The sequence below is a fragment of the Triticum dicoccoides genome, chromosome 4A, assembly GCF_002162155.2.
Source record: "Triticum dicoccoides isolate Atlit2015 ecotype Zavitan chromosome 4A, WEW_v2.0, whole genome shotgun sequence".
Taxonomy (NCBI): Eukaryota; Viridiplantae; Streptophyta; class Magnoliopsida; order Poales; family Poaceae; genus Triticum; species Triticum dicoccoides.
Window position 1 is genome coordinate 83754344 of NC_041386.1, and position 12471 is coordinate 83766814.

General features: G+C 47.0%; 1 protein-coding gene across 1 annotated transcript; it reads left to right on the top strand.

The window, feature by feature from the left end:
• Window positions 1–7873: 7873 nt before the first annotated feature.
• On the top strand, window positions 7874–12256 carry LOC119285123 (chloride conductance regulatory protein ICln-like). The gene is made up of 7 exons (XM_037564341.1): window positions 7874–8187; window positions 8293–8416; window positions 9485–9602; window positions 10748–10807; window positions 10893–10982; window positions 11061–11137; window positions 11854–12256. Exons 1-7 carry the CDS (start codon window positions 8027–8029, stop codon window positions 11917–11919), a joined length of 696 nt encoding a protein of 231 aa, XP_037420238.1. The 5' UTR covers window positions 7874–8026; the 3' UTR covers window positions 11920–12256.
• Window positions 12257–12471: the final 215 nt, after the last annotated feature.

Consider the following 12471-nt stretch of genomic DNA (forward strand, 5'->3'; position numbering starts at 1 on the left):
GTGGCGCGCCAGGAGGAGTCCTACTCCTTCTGGGAGTAGGACTCCCCCCTTTCCTAGTTGGAATAGGATTCGTGGAGGGGGGGGGGAGGACAGAGAGGAGGAAGGGGGGCCGGCCCCCTCTCCTTGCCCAATTCGGATCAAGGGGGGAGGGGCGCGTGGCCCATCTCTGGCCACCTCTCCTCTCTTCCACCAAGGCCCACTAAGGCCCATATAACTCCCGGGGGGTTCCGGTAACCTCCCGGTACTCCGGTAGAATCCCGATTTCACCCGGAACACTTCCGATATCCAAACATAGGCTTCCAATATATCAATCTTTATGTCTCGACCATTTCGAGACACCTCGTCATGTCCGTGATCACATCCGGGACTCCGAGCAACCTTCGGTACATCAAAATGCATAAACTCATAATATAACTGTCATCGTAACCTTAAGCGTGCGGACCCTACGGGTTTGAGAACAATGTAGACATGACCGAGACATGTCTCCGGTCAATAACCAATAGCGGAACCTGGATGCTCATATTGGCTCCTACATATTCTACGAAGATCTTTTATCGGTCAGACCGCATAACATACGTTGTTCCCTTTGTCATCGGTATGTTACTTGACCGAGATTCGATCGTCGGTATCCTATACCTAGTTCAATCTCGTTACCGGCAAGTCTCTTTACTCGTTCTGTAATACATCATCCCGCAACTAACTCATTAGTTGCAATGCTTGCAAGGCTTAAGTGATGTGCATTACCGAGAGGGCCCAGAGATACCTCTCCGACAATCGGAGTGACAAATCCTAATCTCGAAATACGCCAACCCAACATGTACCTTTGGAGACACCTGTAGAGCTCCTTTATAATCACCCAGTTATGTTGTGACGTTTGGTAGCACACAAAGTGTTCCTCTGGCAAACGGGAGTTGCATAATCTCATAGTCATAGGAACATGTATAAGTCATGAAGAAAGCAATAGCAACATACTAAACGATCGGGTGCTAAGCTAATGGAATGGGTCATGTCAATCAGATCATTCAACTAATGATGTGATCCCGTTAATCAAATAACAACTCTTTGTCCATGGTTAGGAAACATAACCATCTTTGGTTAACGAGCTAGTCAAGTAGAGGCATACTAGTGACACTCTGTTTGTCTATGTATTCACACATGTATTATGTTTCCGGTTAATACAATTCTAGCATGAATAATAAAATTTTATCATGATATAAGGAAATAAACAATAACTTTATTATTGCCTCTAGGGCATATTTCCTTCAGCGCCCACCACGACACTACCGCCAGTGCCCCTGGCGGTAAGGTACTTATGCACGTCAGCACGCGATGACGGCCGCCGTCCCCTCCGTCACACCCTATCGCCAAGGACGCTGGCGGTAGGCTGTCTAACCCTACCGCCAGACGCACTGGCGGTAGCAAAAGGGTCAAATCCCGAAAATATTTCAAACCGGGGTCAGATTTTGATTTTGTTTGGCAAAAAGGTCAAAACACGAAATTTAGCCTTCCGTGAGCTGTGAGCGCCAATGCACATTGAGATTTTTGCCATCAGCACGATGGTGCTGCTATAAGCTAGTACAATGTGTGCGCAGAACTCTTCGATAAAAATATGTCAAATTCGTGCGAGAATTGAAAATGAGATAGTACGACGACCAGAGATAATAAGGCCAACTTTACCGCACGACCCCAAACGGACGTCCGGATTGGCCAGATTCTGTCCGTTTGGGGCGCTGATGGATTCGCCCGTGTCTTGTCAGATGGGTCGTGTGTGCGCACACCGCGCGGCCGCACCCCAAATCGAATCTGGGGTGGACGTGAATAAAAAAATATAAAAACTGGAATGAAATAACTAAAAAGGTAAATAAATGCATTTAAAAAACATAAAACATATATAGAGGTCGGCCACAAAACGGTCCAGTTTCCACGGCCACTTAAAAGGCCCAGTTTCATAATTAACATATAAAAACAAAATAAAAAAAACTCCTCCCGCGCGCTCCTGCCGCGCCCGTTGATGCCGTGGCCGTCGCCATCTTCACTGGCCGCCATTGTCGTCGTCGTCGCTGACGAGGTCGACGTAGGCCGGCGGCGTCCACAGGTGGGCCGGAGGTGCGTGGTGGACGGGGGGCGGGCTGGACGGCCGGAGGTGCCTGCACCACCTCCTCCTGTGGCGACGCCTCCCGCTCCGGTGAGCGCGGCGGAGTGGGGCACAAGTTCACGCCCACGCCGGCGGCCTTCTCCGGAGCAGTGCAGGACCAGCCCCACCCCTGACCCAGCAGCTGCTGGAACACGGCCGGCGGGTCCTCCTCCATCGCCTCCTCCGTGACGGCCGCCATCTGCAACTCCGGGAAGGCGACGTCCCCGGCGGCAGAGAGCGCCATGGCCTCCTCCAGGTCGTTCCACTGCCGCTCGTCGTGCGTGTTCATGGAGTCGTCCATGACACGCTGCAGGAGACGGACCTCCTCCTCCGCTATCATGCGAGGAGGTGGAGGGGGCGACGGAGACGGCGAAGGCGACGGCGTGGGCGTCAGGCCGCGCACCCGCGTACGCCCGCGCGCCTCTGCACGTGGCCTCCGCGGCTCCGACACGGTGCCAACGAAGTAGGACGCGCGCCGTGTGTCGTGCTCGTCCTGGAGCCATGTGTCCCACAGCGGAGAGTCGGGGGCATACCTGTGGTCGTAGTACAGGTCGTCGGGGAGGAGGCGGTGGCGCGCGATCTCATCGCGCCGGGCACGGCCGGTCGGCGGCACTGGCGGGATGGGGACCCGGTCCGCGAAGAGGTGCCATCCGTTGGGGAGGTGGGCGTCGCTCCACGGGACCGGCGTCCTCGTCTCTCAGTACCTCCGGCACACGTCCGCGCAGATGTACTGCCGGTCGCGGTAGCCGGCGGGCCTAGGGGCAATGGTGAAGGGAGCCAGCGCGGGGGCTCGATGGGAGGAGCGCGGCAGTGATGCGGGGGCTCGACGGGAGGAGCGCGGCGGTGACGCGTTCTGCTCCTCCTTCACGGATCCGCGGCGGCGGCCCGAGGAGGAGCCGGCCTCGCGGTCGTGCTTCCCCTTGCGGCCGTAGTTCCAAAGGCCCATGGCTGCGGCCGGCCGGCGAGTTCGAGGACGGGGAGTGGCTAGGGTTTCTAGGGTGTCGGCTTTCGAGGGGGCAGAGAGGGGCCGGAATGGGAAGTGAGGACGACGACCGGTCCACAGGTCCCATTTAAGAAGGACGGCGACCTTCCACTGGGCCGATGACAGGTGGGGCACGCCGCCCGTGCGCATTGATGTTGACGGGTGGAAGGTAGGTGGCCGCTCCACCACGCGGCCAGACGCGGACGATCGGCGCGTCCGTTCGGTGTCCGCGGCGACCCAAATCCGGCGCAAGTTTGCGCTCGAAATGGATCGGCCCGGACACAAAACGGACCAGATGGGTCCGGGCCGTTGCGCGTTGAGCCGTCTCGTTTGTCCGTTTTACGCCAAGCGGACGGGGCGGACAGGATAGAGTCGCGCGGTGGAGTTGCCTAATGAACATCGTCGTGCAATGCCAACGGTACCGAGACCAGTTTGACGATGGCCGCACCGTCACGCCTTGTAGCATGGGCACAGACAGTGCGTTGTCCAAACAAGAAAAAAAAATGCACACAGCAGCAGCATGTACAGTAGCTCCAACCTTTCCTTCAAGAGCTAGCTACAAAGCGTGCTGTTGATGACACCCCCCATCAGCAGCAGCAGCAGGGTCGTGCGAGAGAGCGGAGACAGACGGACGGACGGATGGATGGCCTGGCGTAGTGGCGTCCGCTGCGCGGGCACAGTGGCGAACCGTACACGCCTCCGTCGTCAGACGTGAGATGCCCGGACGCATGCCGGCATGGGCGACAGAGGGAGAGCTCGCCCGCTGCTCAGGCCTGCCCGGTCAGCCCGGCTCATCCCGTGTCAGCAGCGCGTGGGGCGTGCGCTGCCGCTCCCCTCGTCATTCGCGCCGGCCGGCGTCAGAGGTCCGGGAGTCACGCGCGCAGACGCAGCGGCGTGGCGGTCCGGTCCGGTCTAGCGGTAGCTTGTTTGACTGGCGGGTCAATAGGCCTCGCTCTGACCGGCGCTCCGGTTCGCTTGGCCGCTGGGTCGCCGGTCCCGTCGCACCGTTTGTCCCCCCCACGGCCCGTCCCGTCGCTCCGCCGATTGAATGCCGACGCGACGTGGCCGTGGAAAAAAGGGGCGAGGTTCAGCCGCGGGGAAAGGGGCTCCATTGCTCCAAGGTCCAAGCTGAGGCGTCACACGCACGGAGGGTACCTCGTGCCCTCGGCCGGTCCCGGTGCCGGCGCGATCGAGGTGGGGTCCCGACACCGAGGCATCGGCGGGTTTACTGTACTGCGGTCAACGGAACTGCGGGGGCCTGGTGCAGCGGACTGTAGCTGATCCTATCCTCGTCCTGTAGGATTGCGGCCCCCGTTGCTCCCACGTCCGGAAATACGTTAGTAGTACATGTCTGTGCGGCGACGCTAGTAGTATTTCGACGTTTTATTTATGTCTCGGCGTACGTACCACAGAACCATGATGTTTTCTCCTTGACAGGGAAAGCTCAGTGAAAACACTTCATGCACCGCTCAACTGATGACTTCAAAGGTTAGGGCATCTCCAATGCTATCCTCAGAAACAAACACGCTATCCTAGAAAACGAACACGCTGTATGTCTGTGGATTAGTGTCTGAACGCCGTCTGCGGACATTATATTGTAGCAGGTGATCCAACCTTATTCCGTAATTATCCATCTATATTAACTTTTCAAAAATAAACTATAATTTAGTACTTCCTAATGTAGATGTTTTTTAACACTAGACGCTAGTGTTAAAAAAGCTTACATTATAAGATAAAGGTAGTAGCTTTTTGTTTGACGGAAGGCCATTAATCAGGGCACATTTGTAGCTTCCGCCAAATCTAGTCGTCAAATGGCTTTCGCCAGATGAAAAGCCAAAAGAAGCATTTGAACAAAAATGAGAAAAAAGTGAAACAAAGCTATTAGTCACTTTCGTTGTTCATCAAACATGCTATCCGCCAAATGCCAAACATGCTAATCACCTCCCGCCAAATCCAAATAGCAGCGCAACAACAGTCTTTCACCATCTGAGAAAGGTATGTGATGCCTTTTGATTGACCAGACTCCCGCAAACCTTCCAAAAGTTTGCTTCCGGTTTGCGGGAGTTTGGACATGCGGACTGGTAAGCAAACAAGTAGGGGTCCTCTAGGATTGAATAAGTGTCTAGAGTAGGGTAAATAGACAACTAGCACAAACCAATGATCAATTTTAACATTTTTTACATTTGAGCAGATTTTGGCATAAGCTAGATAGCAACAAGTACACACTATAAATGCATTTTTAGAGTATTGGGAGCGGAAAGTAAAGATCATGCATGTGCAATTTGGGACGTAGAGTTTTTGCACCCGAGCTCATATGATCCCTTATGAATAGTAAAATAAAAAATAGTAAAAAAAGAAAGAAAAGAAAATTCTAAAAAAATTATAAACATTGATGAAAGTTTTCATTGCATGGAAAAATGTGACGAAATGACATTCATGAAAATGTGGGGAAAAAAATTAAAATTGATGCTTCAAAAAGACTATTGTTGGAAGCATTTTGGAGCATTGATTCTTTTGCCCGCATTTCCACAATGTCATTTTATCACAAATTTTTGCACGCAGTGGAAACTTTCATCAATGTTTATCACTAAAATAAAATTTGATTTTTGATTTTTTTATACTATGTGTTTTTGATTTTACTGTTCATGAGTGAGCATATGAGCTTGGGATCAAAAGAACACTTTAAGTAGAGTTTAGGACAATCGCAAACAATGGTTGATACGGAGGATTTTTGACCCGTGGTTCTGACGCTATTGTACGTTAATGTTGATGGAGGCTTCAGTCACAAGGATTACGACTTCAGATTCCACGGAGGAATCGAGTCCACGAAGGGCTCACACCCATGAATGGTACATGAAGAAGTAACATTGCCTATCCCACCATGGCTCACACGTACGAAGAGTCCACGAAGAAGCAACATTCTATCCCATCATGGCTTACACCCACGAAGGGGTAGCCTCAATCGGGTATATCTTTACGAAGTAGACGATCTCCTTGCACTAACAAACTTCTTGGTTTTCTTCACACGATTTGAAGACTCCCAAGCACACCTTATCCAATCAAAGAGGCACCACCCTTCAAAAGGTAATAGATGGTGTTTGTTGATAATAAACCTCCTACTCTTGTGCTTCAAAAGATAATCTCCTCAACACTTAAACACTATCTCATAGATTTTAGCTTTCTTGTAGAAGAGGATTTGGATGGAAAATAATGATATGCCTAGAAATAAAGGATCAATGGTTGGAGAGGAATCCCTTTGAAACCAACATAAGGAGTGAGAACTCTCTCTCTCTCTCTGAAATATGGATGTGTAATGTGTATGCTTTGAGAGACAATGATGAAGCGGGTGGGGGTATATATAGGCATCACAGAAAATGTGATTGTCGCTCACCTTTTAGCACATTTCAGTCAGACCGACTAAAACACTCGGTTGGACCGAACAATACAAAAGATTCAAAGTTCAGACATTTCTGTGACTCCTGATGAAATTGTTCGGTGGCTCCCAGTTGTAATGACCTAAGCACTTTCCACACTTTGGTGACTGAGACAGTTCGTACATTCCAAACGAATTTTAATAGGCAACAGAAGGTTGACAAGAGCTCTTCAGTGAGGTTGAAGGGTTTAGGACATCGGCTATAACAACGTGACTCGGTGACTCCGGTGTATATGGGTTTGGTGAGTCTGAGTTGAACTTTTGGTTTGTGATATAGTGGAAATTTGGGAATTTGTCTGAGGCTTTTGGAGTTTGAGCACTTGAGCAATGAACTCAACATCTCAACATCATACCCTTTTGATAGTATTAACATATCTATGGACTCAATGTGATCTTTGATCACTAAAATAGAAATGCAGTCTTGAGGCTTAATCCAACACTTGTCTTTAGCATATTGAGATGATGGGTTCATTTGATCATATGTAGTTTGCGTGTATGGATTTGATGCAGATATGTTCATGTGATCGCCTGACAAGGTACAATGGTAATGCAGATTCGGTGTAATGATTTTTTTCGTTTTTCCAAGCATGATTATGTGTAATGATTTGTTTTTTTTTTCAAAATCCATTATAGATCCTTAGAAATTTTGATCTTTGCAAAAGTTGTACCAAGGAGTGATGTCTTGTAAGTGTATATTATTAATTGCTCGACTGAATACCACACATGACTACTACTTGCTCTAAATCCAATACATCATTTTCTATTATCAGCAGCCGTTGTCTCATGATATAGTTCTTCAACCCGACGAACCGTAGTTCGTAGGAATCCGGGGGTTTCTTCCGTTAAACACACGGGGTAGAAATTTCTGTCAAGAGCCCCCCCTCACAAACAAAAAAAGAAACTTCCTTCAAGAGAATTCAGGAACGACGTCGCCACAATTGATTAGTTTTATGTATCTTTTATTATTCAGCAGCATTTGTATCAAACATATTTAATATTGACGTATTCCATGTTAGTGCTAATAAAAGGGATCCCCTAAATAAAAATGAACATCTTGGCAGCTGGGTACTAAGCTCGGAGATGTTCTGCTATCTTTTCAGTTTTGTCATATCGGTTTTTACGTGACTTATACTTTATTCTTCATGATATGAATGAGACACGTATGACCATAAAAAGAAAAAGAACATCCTGGCAGCTGTTAGTTTTTTTATATGAATGCAGTTTTTTTTTCTGTTGGTAAAATTCGGAAACTGCATTCTGGTCCGTTCTGCGGGCCTTTATAACGGACTGCTTGGGCCATGCTACTGCCTACTGGCCCCAGAGTTTATGCGTAGGAGACCCGCGTATGGCGCGGTCCGGATACAAAGCTGTCTTCCACTGGAGCAACCGCTAAACCCTTTCGAAAGAATCCCTAAATCTCGCACGCTCCAAAGGCCCGAAACCCTAGCTCTCTGCTTTCATCCCCGCCACCGTCCCCATGGCGCCAGGGCTCAAACGCTTCACCGACGTCGCGGCAGACGGCACGCCCCGCCTCGACGACGCCGCCGGCGAGGAGCTCGTGTGCGTGGAGCGCGCCGCCTCGGTCGCCCTCGGCAGCCGCGCGCCGGAGCCCCCGGGAACCCTCTTCATCACCACCAGGTAGAGAGCGAGCCGATGGATTTCGGCGCCCTCCTGCCGCACCGGCACCGCGGCCATCTCTTCCGACGCCTTACTTTTCTTGCCCGTTTGCGTTTCTGTTCCCAGGAGGGTGATTTGGCTCAGCGGGGCGGAGAAGGGCAAAGGATACGCGGTGGGCTTCCTGGACATCACGCTCCACGCAGTGTCGCGCGACCCGGAGGCGTACCCCTCGCCGTGCCTCTACACTCAGGTGATTGAGGGTACAACCGCCCTGTTTGAATTTTGTGGTTTTGGTGACTAATTTGGGAAAAACAGTTGATCAGTTGCATTTCATGTTTTAACATTTGTGGCTTGTTTGAAGTTGGGGTGTGCTTCGACCGACCTGGATCAGTCTTCTGGCCCTGATGTTCTGTTGGTATTTTTTGCCGCAGTTTGTTTTGGTGGCTGTATTGTTAGTTCCCTCAGCAGTCAGCACACAACACGCATGTCAGGGGCCTCATTTGAGCATAGAAAGCTTTGTTTGCCGTTTCGTTTATATTAGTGCGTTGTAGCTTGGAGGAATAAGGAGATTTAGGTCGTGGGCAATTTAATGTGGCACATAAGTCATTTAGTGTAAGATTTGTGTCACATGCTGACATGCATTATATTTATTTTGATATTTGATAATTATAGTGACATGTATGTAACATAAAGCATTGTTTGGCACCATTATGCCTTTGGAATGTCACTTGGTTCAGTGGGATGTTAAGCATGAGAAAATTGATTGGGCTGAATCGTGTGGTTGACCAAATTAGTTACTTAAAACGCAGCTCAGCTCATATAGTTCTGTGGTTGGAGTGGACTAAATTCAACATCACACGGTTCTTGACCCGGATTTACTCTCTGTAATATGCACATGGACCACCGAATGCAGGCTTTGTGTCTCTTCTCTTGATAGCTAACAGTGATCAGTGCTATCTCACATTGATTTCGCTATTTGCAGCCTTTTTGTCTCTTTTCTTGATAGTTAGCAGTGACCTGTGTTATCTCTCATTGACTTTGCCATTTGCAGCCTATTTGTTAGTCCGCTGCTAGTGTCTTAGGACTTGTATCAGCCCTAGTGTTTGGATGATTGAAGTTTTAAAAAGAAAACTAGTTCTGTCTGTATGCAAAATAAATCTAGTGTTGGTAAAAACGTAAGTTTGTTACTACATTTATACTGATTTTTGGTTGGTTCTGATTTCGATCTTTGTGGTCACTGTTCAGTAGCTAGCTAGCAATAATCTCCTTTTTTAGCGCTATTAGCTCTAATGCGTAACACCCCTCTTTATATTTATAGATTGAAGCCGAAGCTGACTCTGATGAAGAGGATGGTGATTTTGACTCTGAAGCAGGTGGTGACTCACAGCTACCAAAAATCTCTGAGATGCGTATTATATTGGCAGATGCTGCCCAACGTATCCTTCTAAAATTTTCATATATTTTTGCACATTATGGCTGATGCTTTTATCTTGCAATGCCATTTTCTCTGATTTCACTGTTAACATAAAAACCAGTGGACTGATTTAGGCTGCCCTCTTTTTTTTTTTTGCAGTAAATTTCCATTTTTCCATTGTTTACTGTAACAGTGACGCTTTGACTTTCTGTTTTTCCAGTGACTTATCCAGTTAAGCAATTAGTTGTAGAGCAGACATATGGAATTCAAATCTTTCTGTTTTTATCACTGAAGTTTGTCAGTTATGTTTTAAGTTCATTTGCATTGATGGGGAACACTGCATTCTGATTGTGTTTCCATCATTTCCTATTTTCGGGAAATCAAGTCATGGATGGAACATAGTAGTAATATGGATAAAACTATGTAGTGAACTAGTCATATAGATAAATCTCTTATATTTTTTAAAGCAGTTTGCGAGCTAATCAGTTCCTGGGTGCATTATGCAGTGCAAATTAAGAGCCCTGTTTTGCAATGGAGTGGTTTATGACAATCTCATCGGTTTTGGATTTGTTATTTTTTCCTGAATTAAGCTGCAAACTGTTATATATATGTTCTGGATAACATAAAATGCAGTGCGAATATGAGAGGAATGAGCATTGGATAACAGAGGCCCAGTTCTTTTGGCCGATTCTCCCAAAATCTGGATAATCGACCCTCCACCCAGCTTCTCTCAGAATCTTGAACTCATATTTTTTTGATAATCCTAGCTGTTTACATCCTAACTAGCTAGGATTGTGAAAAATATATGGGTTCAAGATTCTGGGAGAAGCTGGGTGGAGGGTCGGTTCTCAAGATTCTGGGGAAACTGCCAAAAGAACCGGGCCAGAATTAGTTTCCACGGCAGCTTTTAAAATAAGCATCACCCGACATACACTAGCAAGCCCAACTAACCCTAAATCTTGGATGTTTCTTTGGATAACATCATTCAGTTGAAATCATTCGAGCAGACATACACCATTCTTGTAACTCAGTGCCACAGTGACCCGGGAGAATAACTTGTAGGCTCGACACTTTATTTAACTCCCTGTACATTTTTGCTATGAATTATAAAAGCAGCGTTCACCTTCTCGTAAAAATTCATGCTTGATATCCTTGACAGAAGTTCAGTAGATTCACTTTTTAATGCCTTCTGCCATTGTGCTGAACTGAACCCTGATCCTACTGCTGGTAAGTAATTTGAGTTGCAGTTAATACTTGAAAACTGATGTTCAGAAGAACTGTACTAAAATGTGTGTGTTCTTTCAAACTCCAGAAGAAAATGAAGACAGTGACTTGTTCCATGGTGGGGATATGACCAATGGTGGTTGGATTCATGGCGATGAAGATGAACACATGGTTGATGGTAAGTTTTCACAGTACATTTTATTTACATTTTCAGCTATTGTCTGAGCAGAGCTCTGACTTCTTACCTTTCATGCAGGAATCGACCCTGAGTTTTTTATTCCCAACCCGATAGGTCAAAATGGTGGAGATGACCTCAGTTCTTCAGTACTTGAGGTATGCTTTGACGGGATTGATGCTGTTATATTTGTAATGATCAATATCTGAGATGCGTAACCCGTGTTGACCATGGTCCGCATTACAGTGGTATATCTGAGTTTAACTCGCCGTGAAGACAATTAGTAGCATGATTTTATAGAGCTCATGTTTCATGGTTTTGAGCACGTGTGTTTAATTAGAATCACTAGATATTAGTGTAAAAAAGAAAAATCACTTTGTATTATGAAACTATAGTTAGTCGTTGATACCGGCATATTATATTGTATGATCCACTGCAACTTCTAAAATTATTACTCCCTCCGATCCATACTACTTGTTGCTCAAACGGATGTATCTAGACGTATTTCAGTGCTAGATACGTCTGTTTGAGCAACAAGTAATTTGGATCGGAGGGAGTGGCTAAAAACTTGTGCCTTGGTATGGAAGTTAAAATGCTTGCATTGCTATAGATTATTTTGTTGCATGAGTTATTTGTGGTTCAATCTAGTCCTTAACTTTGTGCAAATAAAAATATATGAATACACATTGATTTAATCAAGTAATCAAAAGATTGTGCTAAGACTATATGATATTTGTGGTGATTGATTTCCTGGCAACTTGATAGGCAATCTGGGTGAACATACCGCAACCTACTCAGAGCTTTATAAGAGTGAAGACGAGTTTAGATCTACTTTGTGCCAGTGACCGACTAATGTTGTTATTTATAATTGCAGCTTCAAATCAATGACCAGCGTTTCGAGGATGCGGATGAAGAGGAGGCCCGTGAAAATGGGCATTAGAAGCAGATATATGCTCGTTTTACTTATCATGATCCTCGTGAGGACCATGTCATTAGTTTGGTTGAAGATTGCTGTAGATGCAGCTTGGTTCGCCTCATGCTGTTGTGTCCCACACTTTCCTTTTGTCCTTTAATAGACGCTGCTATAGGATCGAGGACTCTGAGGGCAACCGTGTAGAGTTGCGTCGATGGTAACTTTTATGGGAGAAGGTCTTGCTTACTGGTCAAGAATGTAACATGTAGAGCTTGGTGGAGAATCCGATTGATGGATTTCAATAACTTTTGATCTAACAAATGGAAGGGGGAGATGGGGGAAAGTAGTAGTAACTCTTTTCGAAGGCGTTCTTCTGCCCTAATATCTGTCATGGTGGAAATGTTGTTTGTTGCTGCAGTTCGAACAGCTGAACCATGCTGACGAGTTGTCACGTATAACTCCAGTTGGCCATGAATTGTTTTTCAGCTGACGAATTGCTGCAGGACAGTTCAAGGGGAAAAAGCTTTGCTTGGAACACTGCAGTTTTTGGTTGGGGAGTTGAACAACCGTGCCAGAAAA

Coding starts and splice junctions, on each gene's coding strand:
- LOC119285123 (XM_037564341.1), top strand. CDS start 8,027: ATGGCGCCAGGGCTCAAACGCTTCACCGACGTCGCGGCAGACGGCACG. Junction 10,808..10,892: donor GAACCCTGATCCTACTGCTG/GTAAGTAATTTG, acceptor TTCAAACTCCAG/AAGAAAATGAAGACAGTGAC. Junction 10,983..11,060: donor AGATGAACACATGGTTGATG/GTAAGTTTTCAC, acceptor CCTTTCATGCAG/GAATCGACCCTGAGTTTTTT.